Source organism: Chroicocephalus ridibundus, chromosome 6 (genome assembly GCF_963924245.1).
Source record: "Chroicocephalus ridibundus chromosome 6, bChrRid1.1, whole genome shotgun sequence".
NCBI lineage: Eukaryota > Metazoa > Chordata > Aves > Charadriiformes > Laridae > Chroicocephalus > Chroicocephalus ridibundus.
The window spans coordinates 19,076,353-19,099,850 of NC_086289.1; the positions used below are offsets into that span (position 1 = coordinate 19,076,353).

General features: G+C 39.0%; 1 protein-coding gene across 4 annotated transcripts in view; it reads right to left on the bottom strand.

Moving 5' to 3' along the window:
• Positions 1–22,578, bottom strand: part of HECTD2 (HECT domain E3 ubiquitin protein ligase 2) — a 42,323-nt gene extending 19,745 nt beyond the window's left edge. For 2 of the 4 annotated variants that reach the window (XR_010071646.1, XM_063339070.1), the window contains exons 1-10: positions 21,963–22,578; positions 16,563–16,692; positions 10,325–10,463; positions 8,636–8,738; positions 7,653–7,742; positions 6,990–7,054; positions 5,888–5,933; positions 4,667–4,776; positions 3,098–3,246; positions 1,423–1,546 (exon numbers count right to left, since the gene is read on the bottom strand). Coding sequence is in view for 2 of the 4 variants with exons in the window: in XM_063339070.1 (XP_063195140.1) it covers positions 1,423–1,546; positions 3,098–3,246; positions 4,667–4,776; positions 5,888–5,933; positions 6,990–7,054; positions 7,653–7,742; positions 8,636–8,738; positions 10,325–10,463; positions 16,563–16,692; positions 21,963–22,184 (1,178 nt within the window). In the remaining 2 variants the exon portion in view is untranslated. The other 2 variants (XR_010071647.1, XM_063339071.1) reach the window with 2 other exon arrangements.
• Positions 22,579–23,498: the final 920 nt, after the last annotated feature.

The following is a 23,498-nucleotide window of genomic DNA, read 5'->3' on the forward strand; positions in this document are numbered from 1 at the left end:
AACCAGGACTTGCTCCTACTTGGCCTCCTTAGTTCTAAGCATATAGTCTTGATTGTGATTCTTTGGGGTTGTTGTGGGGTTTTTATTATTTTGGTTTTTTAACTGGAACAATACAGAGTTAAGAGATGTAAAATTGGAAAAATGCATGGTTGTAACAGAGTAAAAGAATTAAACTTTGAGAATAATAGAGCTAGTCTGCACTTCAACTACAGAAGTTATGTATCAAGAAAACTTTGTGTTGATATATATTGATTCCCAGTGTCCCAACTAACTGAAAAGAACTGGAGCAGGTGGAAATCTCACAGCCCTTTTATAAGCTTGGATGTGGGTGCCAAAACAGCCAGATGGTGTCAATGCAAAAAGAAAAAAATAAATTTTTTTTGAAGCTCAGCAGTATTCAGATTCCAATGCTTTGACTGAGACTATGCAAAGCCTACTGTACATTTATTGCTCTCGTGAATCATGGAGTTTGATGGTGTGCTTTGCTTTAGTTTTTTTTTCTTCCCTCCCAAGCAGAGTATCAGGTATCAGACAGCAGCCTAGCCTAAAAAACCTGCTTTGGTGGAGCAAATTATGCTCTCCAAGTTTTCCTCAACTGCTGCTAAAGGCAAGGAAAATTGCACACGCAATAAACAAAAAGCTACATTTGGATGGCTGATGTCTTAAATCAGCTCACTGAAAAGTCTTGAAATATCGGGAAATTTTGACCTTATGATTCAAGCTGTAAAGACTGAGTGATACATGCTGATATGCTGTAAGAGACAGCTATAAAAATAACATTTTTCTTAAGAGAACATTAATAAGATTTTAAACTTTAGCAGAGAAATGAAATCAGTGTTTCTCTAGATCTTTCTAAGTCACACTAATGTCTGCCCCTCAAGAGGAGAAATACCTTTGCAAGCTTTGTAAAGATTTAACTTGTGTGTTTATTTTCATGTAACAGAAATAGTACAATTGATTTCAATGGAACAAATATGATCTGAACCACATATCTACAGGTAATTAGATAAATTTTCATCATTAAGTGGCAAGTATGCACACAACATGCCTTTTTATGAATGTACTGTAGGTTAAAATACATTTGTAGTAAGACAGAAGTCTTACTACAGTCCAAGTCTTAGAAGTCTATGACAGTAAATAATAAACTCATATTACTATCATCTGTATTTTACATCTTTTCTCCAGTTTGCAAAGGCAGAATGAGTTTTATTACAGTCAATCTTGCATCCGTGCAGTAGTAAGTATAGCAAGTAGTAGCTATACTATGATTTTCCAATAAAATACAGTACTTAATGTGGCTACATATACACATATAAAAGGTATGTATACCATATATACACTGTATTTAAGATAGATATACATAGCATACATGTGGTGCTTTGAAATACTACTTAATAAGAAACAACCAATTATTCCTCTTACCTGTGAGAATTTCCATAACATTGCCAGTTATGATATTCTTCCATAAGATCAATATGATCAAGTGTAGAATTATAGAAATCCGTATATGAAATAATAGAAGGGCTGTTCAGACTATTTGCAGCATCTACAAAGAAAACACCAAAGTCTTTTAAAATACTGCCTGGATTCGGCACATCTGTGTTCTAGGCATCCAGAGCTCCAGTGACTTCCGAAACTTTAAGCCAAATCAGCTACTAATAACTTTGTCTCAGTCTTAGTTGCAGAATTTGAGCTATAACATAACACCATACAACAACAGATTAATTGCTGTAGAAAACAGTAAATCCCTAGTTTATGATAAATCCCATTTATGATAAGAGAACCTCCATTTGACTCTGGCCCGTTTAATGACATACACTAAGTAAGGTTTCATGGATAAAGAATGGGAAGTTCTGCTGAAATCAATGAAAAAACAGGTTGATAGAAGGAATTCTTAAACACCTTCATTTAATTTCAAACACAGCTATGGATATAACATCTATGTGCTTTCCAGTTAACAATTCTCTCTTTGAGTTTGATACCTGTTTGCAAAAGGGATGGCAAGGTAGGGGCACAAACACAGTATGCAAAGATACGCCTGTTTCCTCAGGTAACTAATATACCATTTAGAATGACCAGTACAAATATTAAGTACTTCACCAAATGAAGAAAACCAATTCATGTACAAGCTGCCGATCTCATTATGTAACGTTCATATAATGCCAAAGAGCTAATAAGTTTTCTCTGTTTGCACTTAAACATAATTTAATTTTGATCAGTCAGACAGAAAGTACTGTATTTTGAATTACTACTTATCCCTTTTCCCAGAATTAAGGAGTTGGCAACTCTTTCACAAATGACCAGACAACACACATCTTGGTTTTAGACACAGTTGAGCTTATGTGTCTAAACTGTTGATGTGGACAGGCAGGACTGTGCAGAATGCTTTTACTTAAAAGTTTTAAGTTGACGGTGACATGAAAACATCCTCATTCCAATATTAGTTTTCACTCGTTGGTTTCATTTTCTCTTAAGGAAGGAAAAAGGGATTTACCCCTCAAGAAAAGGGACCGACCTTAAGCCTCCCATTTTCCATAGCAAATGCTCTAATCGCTAAGCTACTGGAGCTGAGTGGAGGAGGTGTTTGCATTTGTAATGGTCAAGTTTGCTGCGCCCTATGTTGAACTGGACAGGGATTTACTTCTTTTAAGCTGTAGTTTTGGACCCAAGAGGCATATGCATTGCCTAACTTCTCTTAGATGCTGAATGCTTCTGTGGGAGTAAGCTAGTTACAAAAGAAATTCTGGCAATTACACATTTAAAACAATTTTTTTTATAAATGTAAGGGAATCCTTAACCATTCATTACATCTGTGGATTTTTGTTTGAATGATCTTCAGTTGTTGTTACGGGAAAATAATGCATAGCAACTATCCTCTACTGGAAAGCAAGTACGAAGACTTGCCAATAGAAGATGTTTTTTGTTGCTTACCACTTTTTTGCATTTTATTGTAATTCATACTGTGCCACCATCACTTTCAGTCTCCCCCAGAAGAGGGGAAGTATAAACTACTCCCCCATATGTATATATATACACACACACAAAGGTACATATATATACATACAACATACATACACAGTTCAAGAAAAATACCTACTAAATAAAGCCAGGACTTTGGTTGCTGATGGAATCCACCAGGTACATTTCACCATAGGGGGAAACTCTTCAGGTTTTGCAGGAAACAGGCGTAAAGAAATAAATTGCAGTAACCTGTCCACCAGCTGCTTGAACCTCTTCTGTGAAATCCTAAAACAAATATGCTGCAGTTACTCTCATGTGATCCCTGTCCACGCTAGAGTTTATATTATCAGATTTCAATGTTATTTTTTTTAAAAAAAAAAAACACATGCTTTTGTCCTATACATAAAAACAAAATTCCAAACACAGTGTTTGAAGAAGCATGCTTTTAAATATTGGCACACTGCAATGCTCTTCAGTGCACCTATGCTTTTTAATGCAACTATGCTTTTTAAAATCTGTGATTTAAAAAATAAAGAAAGCCATAGAATCACTACTTGTTCTTGACTTTTAGTAATCTAAAAGAAAACAAAAATCCTTAGCTGTTTTACTCCACAATTTTGTTACTGAGTAATTATGATTTTTTTATTTTAAGATCCTTGGTCCTATTGAATACAGAGCGGAAAATACTTTATGCACTTGTGACAAGTGCACATTTTAAATTATGTGCTGCACCACTTCCATAATATCACAACAATACACATATATGTGTAGATATAGTAAAGCATCTTTTTCTAATTAAGAGCTCTCCTATGTAATGGATTAGATTTCTAATACGTATTTAAAGAACAAAAACGTCAATAGGCCTATTGCATCCTTTAACCAAGAGGGTAAACCTTATTCGTAAACACTGATTCAAATGAAATTATATATACCAGAATTCTAAGCAAATTTAGACATATTACAGGATGGGGTGAGGGAAATATAATTCCCATTCTTGCAGAGAACAAAATCCTTTGTTAACAGATTCCCTAGGAGATAGGGGAATTGTGAATGGGGACATTCAAACTTTTTTTTACCCCAGACTGAACTTTTTGCATAGTCATTATAAGGAAGGCAACGTGCAGACCAACTTAAAAGCCACTTTCTGGGCAGTCACCCCCATATGACTTTATTAGTGAGGGGCTACTAGAGTTATTTCAATTAATTAAAAATCTAATGCCCTAACTACGGTCTCTCACCACCTCTATTACACTATGAAGCAGGGACTTGATTTCATTTGCAGTTTTCGTACACTACAGCAAAGTCACAGCATCTTTTGCAAATGATGCAAGATAAACCTTTATTTAAACAAAGATCATAAATATGTTTGTATTAATAATACCATTTAAGCACGTATCTAAAAACTTTACATACATAAGTCATTTTGCATCTGTTATAGAAAAATCACTTACATAAGTTATTTTGCAATTCAGGCTTTTTTGCATAAAGATATTAATATTTATACATTATATACTGTTTGCATCTATAAATCAGTATCACTTAGTGGACTATGTCCAAATGTACTTTGAAAACAACAAAAACAACCTCTTTAGGTAATTAAATTAACTTTCATATAATTTATAAAACAGTCAACATCAATGGAAATACAATAACAATTGTAATCCTAAAAATGGAATTTTTAATTTTATTTTTTTATTTTTTTTACTTTTTAGACCAGTGCACTAGGAAATGATGGTCAGCTTCTGTTAAGGCTGCTATCTGTCTTAGCAAGTGAGCATAGATGACATAAGTAGAAGTGTTACTAAATTGAGGATTCTGAAAAAGATTAAAAAAATGTGTTAGGTTAATAAACTGCAAAAAGGGAAAAAAGTCATTAGGATTTTTTCTTATGTTTGTTGTTGCCGATACAATTACGCAGGAAAGGAATTCACAAAATTGCTGTGACAGTGGTAAACCTATGAAAAAAAATGATTTGCAACTTCTAGTCAAATAAAAAATACATAACTTCCATATTGTAAAAGTATGATTTTGTTTTTGAAAAGAAAGCCCACCGGTAATAAAGGCAGTACTCAATATATTTGTCTGGATTATCATTTACTGTGTAGCACATAAATTACACTCCTCTGAGTGATGTGCTTTCCATCTCGGTTATGAGGATTCTCATAGCTCCTGTCTTCCCGCACATCAATCCCAACTTATTTTCCATCTTACGTATGAGCTCAGACATTCCCACTTTTCAGCAGGATATATTCCTTATAATTCACAGCTAGTATACCACCCCAGAGAAGAAAACTATTGTCTCAGAAAATTAAATTACCATCTGATCTTCTCAAATAACAGCTAACACCTCTCCACACAAGGAGAGGTTTCATCTACACTGGCAAAATTTAAATGGGAAATTTGCTACAAATGCAAGTCAACTATAGTAGCAAAGGTGATAGGTTAAAACAGACAGAAATCAGACAACCTTGCCAGTCAGATAGACTGGAGAGAGTCTGCTGAGTAAAATGCAACACTGGAGAAAGTTACAGCAATATAAAGAAGCGCATATATTGAAACTTTCTGGAAAGATCAGAGTTACAGCATACCAATAAAGCAAATCTGGGAATAAGGAAGAAATAAGAACAAATAACCTGCTAAAACATTTGTTCTTTCAACTCACAGAACAATAGGAAACAATTACATGTCTAACTGTTAGCTCATAGTTTTAAGCTATGCAACCTTTGCCCATCAGCTGTCTTCCATTAAGCTCCCATTCCCGTCATGCATACCCTACACGTCTTCCATATTTTAAAACACTCTTATAACAGGAAATTAAATGTGAAGTATCTCAGCTATACAAAGTATCTTGTTTGCATAGTATACTGGTTTATAGATTATAAGTTAAGCAGACATATACTTAATAAAAATACTGTATTTTTCTTACCTGTAAAAGTATACAGTATGCTCTAAGATCATCTTTTGTTCGTGGCCTTTGAATGAAATAATAAGCAGAACCATATGTATACATCATATGCACACACTAAGAGTCATGAAATCATGCACCCTACAATTTAACTTTGCTTTGCCAAAACGCGTAGAATACCATATTTAAGGATCTTTACCCTTCTCAGAAACTGAAAAGGACACTCAAAGATTCCAACTACTCTCTAAAGGCAGTAGGCTATTTTAGCATCTGTCTTTTGTGGCATAACATGAGAGAAGGCAAAACAAAAACTCCGAATTGAAGAGTAAGAGGGAAGTCCATGCTGTTGTCTATCTCGGGTGACACCACAGAAGAGTTTATTTGCCCCATCTTTAATATTTCCTGCCAGAATTCTCCACGCACTTCTATCATGTCAGCCTCTGGACTTCTTGCTGTTCATCTGCTTCAAGGCTTTTACAGAACCACAAATGCACATGCAGCAACAGCAAAGAAAAGGTAGTGTAAGGTGGAGAAAGGAATAGCCAAGGGCTGGGTCACAGGTGAGTCACAACAACATGCTGCCACTTGCTATATCTTTTTGTGGATCAAGCTATGCATTCTCACTTCTATTACTTCTTGCTGAAATGTTGTCTTGTCATCTCCAGACCTCCTGCCTTTAGGCTATCCCTTTCTGCGTCCTGCACTGCCCGCTCTATGCTCTTGCCACATGTGAACAGTGTTGTGAAATAAACTTCAGATCAAGGAATTATCTAGGTTAAAACATCCTAGTTGCTGTTGGGGGGAGGGCAGGAAGAATATGTTTTACTCTAGATAAATTCCTTAATTCATCTCACAGTTCAGATGCCCAAAAGATTGGCCTGGCAACAAGCAGCTGCCATTTTGTGGGGGAATGTATGGCTGGGGCTGCCTCTCAGAGGTTCGATGTCAGCTGACAGAGTTCAAGATACATTTCAGCAGGTTTGTCAGCCAAAAGGAGACAAGTCCTTACGAATCAAATAAATTGTATCGGAACATTTTATTTCTTTGGCAAAACAATAAAGACAAAACCTCTATCAGCTGTAAGTGCTGGCACATCGCTAACGCAAACATTTGTTATAATTACCCTTTCCATTCTTGTAGCAGACCATTAATTATTCCTTTTAGGACTGACTTCTGAACATCTTGAGGCTATGGAAAAGGGAGAGGAAAAATCATATCTGATGTAATTATACATAGTCTATACAAGAAATTGTATAAACAAGCAAGTTTGTTTTGCTTGTGATTCAAGCCATCTAAGAAACCCTTGTGTTATGATGCTGAGCTCCTAAGTATCTTTCCTCACAGACTATCAGTTGAGGCCTGGATAGTGCCAACGGTGGCTTTCAACGCTTTAAACAAAACCTGTAAATAGAATTTCTGAATTATTCCCGTCCTTTTTTTACTAGACACAGTACCTACTTTTTGCTACCCCCATCCTCACATTTTCCTTATTTCCCACCATGAAGTGTCCCATCACAGTCACGTCATATCCTGCAAGTGGTCTTTGAGATCTACCGCAGTATAAACTGTGCATTACTAGTAGCAAAAGTTTCCTCCTCTTTTATTAGAGCAGTTTTCATGATTCTATGGCAATTCTCATGAGACCACTTTAAATATGTTTTGAGAGATTCTTCAGAAATCGTGCCTATCTGAGAAAAAGTTATGGTATAATTTGCTTCTTAGCATATTTCTTTGCTGAAATAATTGTTACAATGTTTTAAAACATGAATTCTTTTCTTCTACTTACAGTATTTAATAAGGCATCATAGACAACATTCACAAATTTTGCATTGATTCCAGAGTCCTCAATGGTATTAAATGGAGAATTGGTATCTTTCTGTAAGTTAGATAGTACACAAAGCATTTTGGTTTTGAAATGTTTTCAATATTTTAGCCATCTTTGAAAAATAAAAGTTTAACAGCAAGTTTAAACAAAACACATACAGAAATAACTATTTATTTTCCTTATCAAAACATAAGAATGTAAGTTGCTTTTATTAGTAAGTGAAAGACAAAGCTAAACAATAGTAATCCTACACACTGGTAATATTCATGTAACTCTTACCTTGTCATTCTATTTTTAAAACGTAAGAGGACTTCAAATAGTAAATTACAACTATTTTCATCTTTCATCTTTGTTGTTGATCCATCATCAGACAAAAGCAACAAAATCGTAAGCATTCAATATTTGTTAAGTAACTAAAAGTCACGGGTTATTTTGTCTAGGTGCGGGCCCTACAGTCCGTATTAAACATCATAAACGCATTTTGCCCTGTAATAGGCAGGCAATATTAATTTAGCACGAATTCAGAAAGTTTTCAAGCACAAATATGATCTTTCCCAAGGAAAACTGAGTATGCCATCACAACACAAGAACAGCTATACTACTTGAGCCCATATGATACATTTTTTTAGGGACAGGGAATTTGTTTCCAGATTTGCCTGGGCCTCTGCATTAGCTTGCACGTTATTAAACTGTAGTTTCTGTAGAAAGTATCTACACAGTCATATTGTCACAAAATGAACTACATACTGGAATTTTAGTTACTTAAACTGGAACCTATAAATCAGTGCACTAACAGATTGTCTACCAGAGGCAGGTGTGATCATGACAAAATGATCTTAGTGGCCTTGAGTAACCAGCTGCAAGCCTTTAACTGATGTTTTTGTGAACACTTCGAAGATACAAAGCACTGTAAGTATGAAAGAGTATTAGAAGTTATTTTATACCTTAAATGCAGCATTTATTTCCAGGAAAGAATCAAATGTTGTAGAATAAAAATCATGTACAGCTTTCCAATCTCCTGATGACTTAGCATTTTCCACATCATCCCTAGAAAGAATATATTAAAATATGGGTAACACAAGGGTTCAACCTTCCCAAACACTTAGTCTTTAGACTGTGTTGTAACTCTTAAGCTTTCCTCACTCAGCACACTTAGAAGACAGACAAGTACAATATCAGTATCTTTCTAACATCTTCCTTGTCATTTTAAGATCACAGTATTGCAAGAGAAAAAAGCATAGTTTGTGTTTGATACACCTGAGCAATGTCTCTTATTCAAAATCCTAATTCATGGTGTCACAGTTCAGTATGTTAAGACAAATAATTAGCAGAACAGATTACACTGAAGATACACTGACATGATAAAATTTCTGAGACTAATTTATTTAAGTATGCAGGCTCCTAAACTAGTCAAATTCATTATCATTTGTATATAATTTTATTTCTCTTCAAATTTTTCAAATAAAACTTAATCTTTGTATGCGACTGTACATGTTCCTTAAGGGGACAACAAAATCTATTGATTTACTCTTAAAGTCTTTCTAAGTATTGGTTCTTAAAGCAAGTATCTATATATCAAATTTTGTATAATATCATACATTTATAAACAACCCAATCAAACAAAAAAGCCAACCAGTCTTTGAAGCAGACTTATTTTAGCTATCTACAGCGCCGATGATACAAATCCCAGGTCCCCCATCTCCGCCCCCCGCCCCCCCTGATAATGTCTTCGTACAAGATATTTTTTTAAAAGTTATCAGTGGGACAGACCAAAAATGCTAATGATTTTTAATACTTTACTTGAAAGAATAAAATTATTCATAATTACATAATTAGGCAGCAGTCAACAGATACAAAAAAACGAATATGGAAAAAATTTCAGGTCTTCAGGTCGCCTGAATACCAACAAAGGATCACTTCTTGCCAAATTCTCTTATACCTGTCTCCTTTTCCACAAAATACACACACCGACTGATCAAAAAGCATTCCTTCTCCTCACTGAACACACAAAATTTCAAACATGGAAAAGAGCAATGAAGAGTATATGGCTCATATATCTCTTGGAGCAACTGTGATTATTTTTTCTCCATCTGTTTGAAAAATAGAAGAATCGGGCTTCTTCCTAGGAATACTTCTTCCAACTGAAAGAGGGGAGATTTAGATTAGATATTAGGAAGAAATTCTTTACTGTGAGGGTGGTGAGACACTGGAACAGGTTGCCCAGAGACAATGTGGATGCCCCATCCCTGGAAGTGTTCAAGGGCAGGTTGGATGGGGCTTTGAGCAACCTGGTCTCATGGAAGGTGTCCCTGCCCATGGCGGGGGGTTGGAACTAGATGATCTTTAAGGTCCATTCCAACCCAAACCATTCTATGATTCTATGATTTCCTGACCAAGATTATCCTACTGTAAAACACTCAAAGGTATTAGAGCAGCATAATGCTGCTCTGTGGGTGACAAGGCCAAAAAACCTAAAAGCCACACTTTCAATGACTTAGTAAATACCCTCCTAAGAACACCTCCACAATAAAGAAACATTCTGCCTAGTGCAGACAAACCTTATGCCGTTCATTAGTTTTTCAACAAAGTCCAAAGAAAGAAAGTGCACTTCTAGAAACACCCGTGTAACTTACTGAAAATCTTTCACAGTTTTGGTTCGGATGGGAAGAGAAGGTTCAGGAGGAATCGGTGCTTTCAGTTCTTGGGGTAGTGTATCTATGGAGATGCGCTGCTTTTGTCGTACATCGAGGCAAATAGGTGGTAGGTCTCTCACTTATGAGAAAAAAAGAAGTAAGGAACAATAAATATAACGCCATCATATACATAAACATTTAGCTAGTAAAATACAGATATAGGAACTACGGGAAAAAAAAAAAGAAAAACTCACACTGATTGATTACACATCTTCAAACCCCTTCTCATCCAAGTACTTTTCTTACCACGTGCCCATCCCAGACGTGATGGAAACTTCGACTAAATGAAGGGAAATAAAACTGTACGAACAGAAATTGTGCCCTCAGTTTTTAACTATGTCTTTGTGAACAACGTGCTCCCTCCTGCCAACGGAGGGAGAAAATTGGCCAGACTGTCTCCTATCTAAGGCCTTCTGAAAGAAGGTAGCCTCTACTATTTTATAAATGAGCTCCTGGACCAAGTTGCAAACAAATTATTTGCCTGTTACAAAAACAAAGAAAGAAAACCAAGCCTGATATTCAGATATTCACAACTGAATTGCTGCCATGCTGCTGACAAAAAAAAAAAAAAAAAAAGGAAAAAAAAGAAAAAAAAAAGCAAAGCTGGTGACCTGTGTTCCAACTCAGTATTAGGGAAAACAGCAAAATATTGTACTTGCATAAGACACGCTGGTATTACATCAGCAACATGCACTGGTATACATATAGCAGTATTCACATCACACATGAAAACCCCAAGTTCATATATATTTTCATTTTTAGAAATGAGCCCTGCAGAATTTCTGCAGAATCTCTTTGTAGCTGTAGATACTCAACCTTCTGAACATTAAGCCAAGTGCCTTCTAAAGTTCGATGCATAAATAAAGTGCCTATTCTGAACATCACATCTTCCTGAACCTATGAGGAACTCAACCTAAGCAAGTGAGAAGATAACTACCACAAAAAAGAAAAAAAAAAAAAGAAAAAAGTCAAAGGATGTCATGGAATTATAGAGTTACCCAGAGTCATCCTGTTATATTTGCTGTTTGAACAACAAACCAAGCACTCCATGACTGGTAGCTATTAGTCATGAATAGCAGTGCTGTCCATTATTGTATTTACAATATATATTGTAACTATTGTAATAGACAAACTAACACTGGTGTTCTCTACACCTAAGAAAAATCTCAAGCACAGCGACAAAGTCCAACTATTTTCTAATGTACAAGGACAAGTCTCCAGTCAGTTTTTCTACACTGTGATACATAATTTTAGCTAGAGCTGACTGTGGATCATCTACGGCCTCCTAAAAGAATCTCTCCAATAAATTAAATAGGAAATGCAAGCTTTCTGTCTTGCAGAGAATTCCTGCTGAAACAGTAGCATCTTTAAACATTTCTTCTCAATGAATTTGGTTCCCTATTCCAAGTACAAATAGCAGTGTTTTAACAAGGTCATTCTGTTTTACTCCTTACTTTCTATTTGATCCGAGAACATTGTATTGGGTTTATGTGGTAAGGTTTTGGCAGCAAGGCATCTGCAGGGATGGCCACTGTGAGAGGAGACAAACTACCCTGCAGACACCCAGGTCAGCAGAGAAGGTGCTCCAGGCACTGGAGCAGAGATTCCTCTGCAGCCCATGGAGAAGACCATGGTAAAGCAGGTTGTCCCCATGCAACCCGTGGAGGATCATGATGGAGCAGATATCCACTTGCAGCCCATGGAGAGACCATGCCCAAGCAGGCTGGTGGCAGGAACTGTGGCCCGTGGGGGACCCACGCTGGAGCAGTCCATTCCTAAAGGACGGTACCCTGTGGAAAGGGCCCACGTTGGAGCAGTTCTTGAAAAACTGCAACTCACAGGAAGGATCCATGTTGGAGAAGTTTGGGAAAGATTATATCCCATGGCAGAGACCCCATGCTAGAGCAGCGAACAGTGTGAGGAGGAAGGAGTAGCAGAGATAAAGTTTTGAGAGATGACTGCAGCCCCCATTCCTCACCCCACTGCGTCGGTTGGGGGGAAGGTGGTAGAAGCATGGGGAACAAAGGAGTGAAGTTGAGCCTGGGAAGAAGGGGGAACAGGGCGAAGTTTTGGAGTTTTGTTTTGTTTGACTGGCAATAAATGAATATCCTCAAGTCAAGTCTGTTTTGCCTGTGACAGTAATTGGAAAGTGGACTCCCTGTCTTTATCTCAACCCATGAGCTTTTTCGTCTTATTTTCTCCCTGTGTCCTGTTGAGGAGGGGGAGTAAGAGAGCAGCTTGGTGGGCATCTTGTAGCCAGCCAAGGTAAACCCACAAAAACACGAAAAAATAATATTCCAATGCAGTATACTCAATCATCCATTTACTGACAGTGTCTTCTCAAATATCCTTAAAATGCTTTTTTAGTCCAATATTTACTGCACGTTTCTAAAAGCATTTATATGAATTATGATGTACATTTGGGATAAAAGACACTATATAAACTAAAAGTGTCCTCGAAAGTCAATGTATTAAAACTGAAATCCTCTATGAATTGTCCAAGAACTCTCTAAGCCTTTTCCAAGAGTTGTTGTTTTTTAAAATTAACTAAACATCAAAGTAGCATCATTACTCTGCTGCCTACTCCATTTATCACAGCAGGGAAATAGATGCTAACAAAATCCCCAAAACCCAAAGGCAGATTCTTTTCACTCATGCTAATGACAGAGACACTGTCATTGTGACTTAACTCAGCCACTATTCATCAGACAATAATAGATCAGAGCTGCCCTCAATCCCCTGAGCATTGCATTGGTTATAGATATGGAACCTTGCCCACTCTCACAGCTGGAATTTAAAGCTATTTAAAGAGAAGAGTAGTAATTTAAAAAACAAAGTGGACACATAGATACTAAATTAATTAATACCAAGGTGTCAAACAATCCCGTCATGGAAGTGCTCTGCTATTGCACATCATTCTCTGAAAGTAGGATGGACTGACTTAAAAGAAACTAAGGCTTTGTCTTATCTTTATAGTCTAAGAAAGACAAGTCATTCTCATTTAGCTCGCATTACGTCTTCTCAATCTTAAATGGATTAAACATTGATTTATAACCAGCCGAATACGAGGAAAATACTCTCTCACATCTGTAGAAGAGACAGCTGTGGACAGAAGCTGTTTCTCATTTCGGTAAATTGAGGCTGCAGGTGCTAAGCTGGTAACTTGCACCCTGTCAGCGATGCAATTTTCTTTGAAATATATGCAGCTTAAATTAGATACACTAAACCTGAGTTTTAGTAATATGTTTAATAAATACCGTCAACTTCAGTATGTTTTGCCATAATTCAAGTTGATTTGTATATAGATTTATTCGCTTGTCTGGCATTCAAAAATATTAATTAAGATCTGTCACTCGAGTTCCATTGAGGAGAAACTTGAAACTTTATGTATTGAGTTGATAAGCAGCAATAACACAATATTACAAGACAAGAAAAAGCAATCATTTCTGGCTGTTTGCCCAGTTACATCAAGTAAAAAGACTCAGCAAAGCGTGACTGCTTAGGGAATAATCAAAAACTTCGAGGAAGAAAATCTCATTGATACAAAGCAGAATTGACTAGTACAAGGAAATTTAAGATGAATGACTTCAGAACAGCAGTTATTTTCACAGTGACCAACACAGCTAATGGCAGGTGAAAATTTTCAAAGTAGGTAAAGCAAACAAATCTTACTTGTATTTGTAAGATTATATAAGAACTAGAACAATCTAGTTCATACATAGATTTCATACTAGATCACCGTCGCATTAGAAGACTTGTTATACAAATTCAATCTCTGCGGTAGCTACATAGCAAACAAACATCACCCTAGCTTTCATGCTGTATTTACCACCACTACTTTTTCCAGACTTTTGTTTTTCAAAAAAATTAACACTCTTTGAACTCACACCTAAAGGATTACTAGTATACGCACATACGTACACATATTCAGAGATATAGCACATGTATAGATAAACTGAAAAAAACCAACCAAGCATCATTACTGAATTCCAGAATAGCAAAAGAAGCATTTTTAACCAATAAGTTTTTTTCAGTTATTTTTTCCATAGAATACACATATCTCATCAAAAAATTTTGAGTGCACCTTGGACCGTCAGTAAAAATAATCTGGTTTTATATAGGCAGGTTACCCTGATCCTGAAATTACCAAAATATCTGCTCAATTTTACATGTTGAGCTCAATTTCAAGAATATGTTCTTGACTATAATAAATATTGCCATGCATTGGTGTGGTGAAAATTAACAATTAAGTACTTGAGAGGCAGTATTACAACCAGAACAGTATCAAGTACAGCAAGAACTGAGGGCACTTCAAGAGAGATGTGTTAAGAGTTTACCAAAAATAAAAAAAGGGCGGGGGGGGGAGGTGGAAGGCATATTTCTTCTGTTTACTGAAATGAATTCTGCAGAAGGATACTGTATTTTTCACATTTCTTGGCCCTATACTAGATTTAATTTTACTTTGTCCTAAATTTTATTAAGCAACAAGCTTTCATTTCATAACGTAAGATTGTATTAAGCAACTATTCAGACAAAAGGTGGACAGGTAACAATTAAGGCTTAAATAATGAAAGATGGTAGCCTGGAGTCTACGAATCAACTGTATGCATGTTTCTGTTAAAAAGGCTAGCAGCTGAGTAGTTAATATTGACAAGAGGTCACTTTTAGCTTCTGAGGAAAATAACCTTAGCTGAGAAAGCCAAAATATTTCACCTTTTCAGGATTTTCAGATACCAACAATATTGCAATTGTTTACAGGCAATTCACATACAAAGCCTTTCCTTTAAAAATATATAGGCGAGAGCAATGGCTACTTGAAGGTTGTTCTTCCAGCTTTGTTAGCTTGACCTTACAGCACTTTGTAAGAATCAGCAGAGCTCTGACCTGCTTTGCAGCATCTTCCTTTTGCCATACCCCAAATACTGCCCTCAAAAACACTACTTCTACCTTAACACTGCTAAGTTACACAGCAGTGGGAGAATTCCTCACTGGCCATCTCCAGCCACCTTTGTCTCCTTTGTGTAGCACAAAATGACTTGAGCAAAGTACAAAATCCTTTCTGAGCCATCATTTACACATAATTGCCTTTTGTGTTTCAGTGATTGTGGTTCTGTTCTTTTTTTTTTTTTTTTTTAAGTAGAAAGCACCTCCTTACTTTATAACAAAAATTACTTTAAAAAAAAAAAAAGTCTTGTATTGACTTTTAACTTTTGCAGTATAGCTAGCAAGGATACAAAGATTATTTTAGTAAGGATCCAATCCTGCAAGGTACAAGTCACCTTTTACTGCACAACTTTGAAACTGACAATACCCATCCATGGTTTTGTTTCAAACTCTCACTAGTCAATGCCCTGCCTTTCTTTCTAGCCTCGAGTTCATTGAGTGCTATAAAGACTTGGAGAACCACAGAAAAATAAGGCTGAGGGGGACCTGCTCAGAGATAAGAGTACAAACCTGACAAATGTTTGTACAGCCTTTTATCAAAAGTCCTAAATTACTGAAATTCCGTATCCTAGCTGAAAAAAATCTAATAAAAATTTCAGGTCTAACCACAATGTCATCTCATCAGACTTCATGATTCTAGCCTGCCATACTGAATACACAGCTCCACTTACTTTCTTTTCATCAATTATTGTTACCTCATTGTACCACAACCACCTTCCTTCTCACCTTTAAAGTTCTTCAGAACTTACCAATCTTTGCCCGTGAATTTTGTTTTGTGTCATCACCAGCCTTCATCTTCACTGGAAAACAGCAACTCTCTCCCTCTAAAAGCACTATGCTTGCCTCATCCCTGCCATCCTTCGGATAGAGATAGAAATATCTTCTCCGCAAAGTTCTGATGCAATTTCTAGAGAAACTGCCATCTGACTGCAGTTAGACAAACAGTATTTGCAGATGGACTACTGAATCTGAAACTTTCTTTATAAACTTCAGATGGTTATTTCATCCTCTAGGTCTATTTGTTTTTCTTATCCTACTTGTTTCTATGACATAACCTCTACAGAGGATGGACTATCTTATATATTGCTGCCTGTACAATGTACAGCACAGCATAATTTAGTGAAATCTAGATTTCTAGATTTTCTGGCACTACCACAATACAAATATTGGCAGAACACTGAGCACCTTCTTAAATTGGTAACTAAGTAACATAAGGCTTTTATTATTCTCTTACCATTTTTGATGTTGGGTATAACAAGTTGCGTAGGCGAATTTCTGTTTCCGATGCCTTCTTTCTTTTGGTTGATAGTTGTGATGAAATTGCTGAAAGTGGAAAACTGATTTTTGGCTCCTCTCTCCAACCCCTGTAATTAAGATGACAGCATGCTAATAAAGGGCTAATACATTACTGCAAGAGTAATCTTACTGATGAGGTATTACACAGAATACTTAAATATCTTTTATCTTTAAATCAGAGTGGTAATACCTACTTAAGACATAAATAATGCTTCTGCAAGTTTGTTTCAAATTCAATCAGGAGAGACACCATAACATTCCTTCACATTACATGCAAAAACGCAATTATTAATTTACAGGATATGAAGTTATCCTTGGATTATTGCAAGGAAAACACAATACAATTGGAATGCTTTCAACAATATTCTCACTTTCTGTATCCTAATTTCTAACTACTTTTATATTCATCACTACATCCAGCTCAGTTTAAACTGAGGAAAGTGTCACATATTCCTTTTTCCAGATAACCCTAATAGTAGTTAGATAAATTTCCCAAGACTTGAAATGCAGGGTAAAAATTCTATGTGACCTAAACTGCTAATAAAATTTAAATACTGGCTACCTGGGTAAAAACCCCTAATGATTCAAAACCATCAGCATCAGCTGCTGCTGAAGAAAGGCTAGCCAACAAATAATCATTAACACAGTGCTAAGAAAACCTGCTTGAGTACCTCTACATGCTGCCATCAAGCAGTCTGCACAAACCTTTGCTAAGAAGCGTTGAGCATTTTAACAATAAACAGAAGTGAAGTAACACAACAGACTTCCAAAGGATTACACCAATTACACCAGGATAGACACTGAGTGCTGTTAGATAACTCTGGAGAACTTCCAAAGCATAAGTGCTTTAAAGGGCTTGCCCAAGATGACAGAAATCACACGATGAAGATTTTCATTTCAGTCTCTGCTCCAAGTTACCAGTTGGTATGAGGCAAAGGCAGAACAACTCAAAGAAAACATACACATTTTCCCTGCACATCAGGATTTTCTGCCTCACATTAACCTAAAGATTCGTTTCCTTGAGATCTGGTATCTGTGCTCTCAGTTAGAGATAATGTTTTCATGCAAATCAAAACTGTTATTCCCCAAACGAGAATAGAAATTCTAGAATAATTAACATAATATCTTCTCATTTTTTTAAACACATACATTTCCCTTTCCCCTTAAGAGGAGTAAATTGGCACTAAGACATGCAGTCAGAGTTCTGAGGAAAGCACTTCACTTCCACCACAACATCCTGAAATACCACCAGGAGGATAATGACACAGCCCGTAAACCTGCCACGCTGCAGCGTACGCAAGCTGGTACACTGCCAGGAATTTTAAATAACTGTGGCACATTTTTCCATGGCTTATAACTCAGCAAATTATAAATTTGAACAATCAGCAGGACTTCTGGCTTTAAAAATAGCAAGTTTCAATTTCTAGCTCCACATTCCTTGTATGCAACAAACATTCAAAAATAAAATGTGATTACCACTACAATTTTCATATTAACTTTTTATTTTGTTCTATAACCATTGAAATAGCATTAAGATGCTTCTTAAAAAATCACCTGGCACGTGACTGGAGAAAAACAGACCCTGAACAAACAGAGCAAGACACGATTGACTGAAAAAGGACTTTTAAAAAAATACAGATCTGAGGTTAATCTGCTGTGTCACAAAACGTATGCTCTAGATAGAAAACCTCTGGAGCTTGGATGAATCTAATTATGATAAATAGGGAACAGATATCATAGATAATCGATAAGAGGAGCTTTTATGAAACAGACTATTCTGACAGCCTTTTTGACCGACTCATCTTTCTAAGCATTACTCCATCCATGCCACTGAAATAGCATAGTTGAACAGTTGTTTAAACACATTCTTAATGTCACCTCCCTCACCAGTGATCAGAAAGAACAAAAATTGCACGTGCTATTTAACTCCATTCATGCTGCTCCACGTGCAGTTCCAACAATATTAAGCAAATGCATGGGCAAAGGCTTTACTGGAAAGCCCTGGTAGAATACTGGGAAACTACATGCTCATTAATGAGCATCTCCGACATCTCCCGGGAGAGTAATCTAGGACAAGCGTACAGCACCACGTGATACTTCGAAAATTTTGTAGGAGGTCAGTGAGCCTCTAGAGCCTAAGGCTCTACACATACTGCCATCAGAAAACCGAACCTCCACATAAAGAATGAGTGTGCTTAGAGGGAGTAAATGGATCAAAGGAATCTTTACTCCTGTTTTTAAGAGCATATTAATAACTCACAACTCTGCTGGCTTCTTAGTGGAAGTTTCCCAAAGCATTAAGCCCTCCATAAAGCTGGTGAGGTACTAGCATTATACTTTATAAATGTATGGTTCTCACTATTGAAGTTAAATGAAATGGTGAAAATAAGTCAAACTGTTTGCAAAGAACACATACGGAGAGCTTTCTGGGAAGAGGCAAAAAGATCATCTAGAAGAGTTTCTTGAAAATAGTACTCTCTGGTCCTAACATAACTCACTCAAGACCCGTATGTGCATGGCAAGCAAAGGCCAGTGAGGAGTAAAAGGTTTTCTTCCCTTTGCAAAAAGACATGGAGGACACTCAGATTACCTAAAGGCAGCTGTCAATGCAACAGCCTACTCAAGATGTAGGATTTTCCCTTCCATTCATATCTTGAAAGGTGTAACATAGGACTGGTTTTGCTTTACAGAAGCCTCTACTTGTTCCTCTTATTAGGGGGCAAGTTAGTTAACTTCCCGTAAATTTCCTTTCAGAATCTGAATACTGACCTCCAAGCCATCACCCCTTATGCAATATTTCTAATCACCATTTGGCACATAAGAAAAAGTCTGAACTCCTTGCATGATCACATTAATTTATGCATAGACTAATTTAATCTCCACAACTTTCCTTAGAAGTAAAAGCCAAAAAAAAGAAGTAACCATTCTTCCACAATCCCACATGGCCCTTGGCTAGGAAAAGCCATGATATGAAGGACAATAGTAATAGTCACATAATCCCTTTATACTAACTTGCAGCTGTCTTCAACTCCAGATGAGACATCTTTCATGCACGTGCTCTTAGGAGAAAAAGGATACCATGGTTATCTATTGACTTACTAAAATTCTGACCCTTTCCACTGCTATAGCAGGGAATGGAAACTCTTTAAAAGACATGTCGCACCTTCATGTTGCCTTCGAGGAAGCTCTAGTCATGCCACATCAGTTGCACAAATCTATGGTACGTCTTTAGTGCATTGAAGAAAAAGTCAATTACATAAAATCTGGGGAGATGGTCTGAGACAAAGATATCTGAGGCTCACTTTATAGAGAGACAACGTATAGTATCTATATCACCATAGTCATTGTATGATGGATATAACTTTAGAAATAATAGGCAGAGGAACAGGAAAATTAAAGTCAACTGGAATATCACTGTATTTGTGTCAGGCATGTATTTTTAAAGGAAGGGAACTTTAATGGGAAAAATCCGCATGAATAAGCAAAGATATTTTTAAAAAAGACAATAATTTTCCTTTTGTCGTTATATCACATTAAAAACTTTTCCCCAGTTTAATGAGGAGGAAGCTGAGAACATATTTCTCTCTTTAAAAGTGGTTGAGAGAATTTGATTAATTAACAGTCATTTTTTGATGTTCAATCACAACTTTTAATACAAGGACTTGTATTAAAATCATGCTATATATGATGAATCTCACAGCATACTTCACAAAGACCTGGAATTAGACGCGTAGGTTGGTCACAAGTAGGGCTTAGCAGACCAACAGTCCAATAACTTCTTTACAGCAACTCAAAACTTGCAAAAGCATACCTGCCTTCCCTATTCAGATCAAAAACTGCATTCAGTTACAAGCAAAGAAATCCAGGGCTACGGAAAGATCCATTACATCCGCTCACAAAACTCCCTCTCTGTAAGATACTATTAACACCCATATGGAGCTCTTTGTAAATTCAAAATCCCATGGGCATTTGACAAACAATCACACCTAGCCGGATCTGAGCTCCTCTGCAGCAGGTCAACTTAGACTAACTTATGCCTGTGGACAACAGCTCAGAGGTACATGAAGGATGTCCGGCTACAAACAAATTCTCATTCTTTAAGGCAGTGGGAATTCTACATGGCTGCCCATTTGCACACATTTTCATCAGCTGAGCCGAGCCTGACACATTTTAGACCAGCACTCATATCTTTATTGTAAGGGACTGCCATTTGCCATTCAAAGCCTGAAGCGGAGATTTTCAAAGGTACAAATAACTCCTGGGCACTTGTCCATTACAGACTTCTCCCACCAAATCTGTATTTGAATCACAAGAACAAACAGATTCTTCCACATTGAGACAGATTTCCAAAGCTGAAAGTCTTTCAGAAGGTTGCAATGTTGTAGGCAAAACACAAAATTGGCAGAACTGCTCAAAGGAGTTTGCAGTTTGCCTACGATTACTTTGTTTAAAATTACAATTATTTCATGACAGTCATAAACATTAGACACTTAATCTGTTAAACTCAAATTATGTAAAATTATAACATATACCGTACCAGATACTTATCAGAATTGTTAAACTAAAATCTCATAACTGTACTACGTGCAACAGGATTGGTAAAATTTTTCTTCTGTTGTCGGACTGAAGTAAGTTACAGCAAGCTTTAACATTGAGCTAAATAAGATATTCAGCTCATGCCAGGAAAATTTTGTTTCATAATATTGTATGGTCAGCAGAAAGAAAATCGTAACTCCAGTAAAATTAAAAATCTCCAACGAGGTTTCTGAAATGAAATTATTCAGGCAAATATCCTTCTCTCAGTTTTAGCTTTTTTTAGCCTTGTTAACTCATTCGTCAATTACCAAAATGTTTTATCATCTTTGCTTCAACGCAATATAAAAACCGGAAGAGACTTAAGAAAAAGTTAAAAATACAGAAGTATTTTTCGGCTAGCTCTCTTGCTATTAAGCGTATTAAGAGCTGAAACCCTCCACCCCCGAAAACCCTTAACGAATATTCACAATGCTGCAAACCCTCAGTCATGACTAACCCAAAAGAGCAGACCGTTGTAAAATGTTAAAGAACTATAAGTAGACGGAGAATTTATAGCTTCATTATGTCACTGCTTACAGATGCACTTGTTATTTTTAAGAAACTTGAATGAAAGCCTCTCAGCGGAAAAGAGCACCAAAGAAAACGAACATGACGTTCCCTCACCGCCACGAACAGAGCGGCACATGGAGCAAATGACAGCGGGGACAGCAGGGAGGGGACGGCGGGGACGGGACCGCTCCGGGGGCCCGCCGGGGCAGGGGAGGGGGGTGTCTCCCGGCCCCGCCGGCGGCCGCAGACCTACCCCGGCAGCCGCGCTGGACGCCGACGGGATGGGCGGCAGCTTCTCTCGCTCCTTTTCGTTCTCCCCATCTTCCTCCTCTTCTTCCTCATCCTCGCCGCCCTCCTGGGCTAACGGGGCCGCCGCGCTGCCCTGGTTCAGCTCCGCGCCCGGCGGGAGCCCCGCGCCGGGGCCGGGGGGGAGGTCGGCGGCTGCCGTGGCCGCCGGCGGGCTCTGCAGCGACATGGCCCCGCTCCCGGCCTCTCTCCTCACGGCAGCCCCGCAGCCCCCACGCCCTCTTCTTCTTCGTCTTCTCCTCCCTCCCGCCGCCCCCGAGCCCCGCCGAGGAGACCCCGCGGGCAGCCCCACCGCCGCCGCTCCGCTCCGCGCCGGGCCGCCGCGGCAATGCAGCAGCCGGGGTGCTGCCGGGCGCTCAGACACCCCCGCACGGCGGGGCGGAGCGCGGCCCTGCCGCGGCCCCGGCGAAGGAGGGGGAGCGCGGGAGGCAGCGGAGCGGAGGCGGCCGGCGCCGCCGGACCCCGCTGCCCTTGCGCCCCCTCAGCCACCGCGCCACCTACAGACGGCGGGCAGTAAGAGGGGCTGCCGCCGCCATGTTGTTTATAGGCGGCTCTTGGAAACGTGCTTGGCGACCGGGGGCGCCGCGCGGGGGCAGCGGAGGACACGGCTACGGAAACTCCGTAGCGGAGGAAGAGCCGCGGTGCCGGCCCGAGGCGGCGCCGGGCGTACGGGAATCGGGGCTGTCCCCTGCCCTCTGCGCAGCCGCGCCGGCGAGGGGGAGCGCTGCCCGGTGGGGCGGCCGCGGCCCCGAGGGGGCTTCGCTCGCCGCGGCGGGGGTGGAGGGGCCGCCCGTCAGCATCCACCTCCCGCGCCCCCCTGAGGCGATGCTGCCGCCGGGCGGGCCTTCCCGCCTGCTAGTCAAGTCGTGCCGCCGCGAGCGGCCTCCTGCCGGGCCGGGGCACGGCAACGAGTAAATACACGAGTAATAAATACAAAAGTTCGGTGAAGGGACATCGGGGTGGGTGCCGGCTGGTGTTGCGTGTGGCACCGCCGGCGGGGGTTGCGCTGCTGGCGGCACCGCCCTGTCGCCTCGCGGGACCCTCCTCACGGCTTCAAGTCACACTCTTAACCGGGAAAATGCAGAAATGAGGTGTAAAAGCTCAGGCCTGTCTCTGCTTCACCGGCAAAGCCAGAGCAGAGCCTGGGCCCCTGCGTGGCAGGTCTTTGCCCTCCCTCTGGACAGGCCTCGGGAAGGCTGAGGTAACACCCGCGGTCAGGGCCGCTGTGCGGCAGCCCAGGCTTGCTCGAGCTTTGCTGTAACAAAATAATGAAAAACTCATCCTCAGAAGATGTGCTGTGTGGAACTGGTTGCAATACAGCATCTAGCCTAGATGTAATACAGCGTTCGTCTGTGGGGTACAGACCTACCGCTGGTCTTGGCATGCAAAGGGATGGGAGCCCTTCCGCGTGCCAGGGGTGCCATCTTTGTGCACGTTAAGCGACGTAACGGTTAAGTCCTACAAACCGTCAGCTGCCAGATGA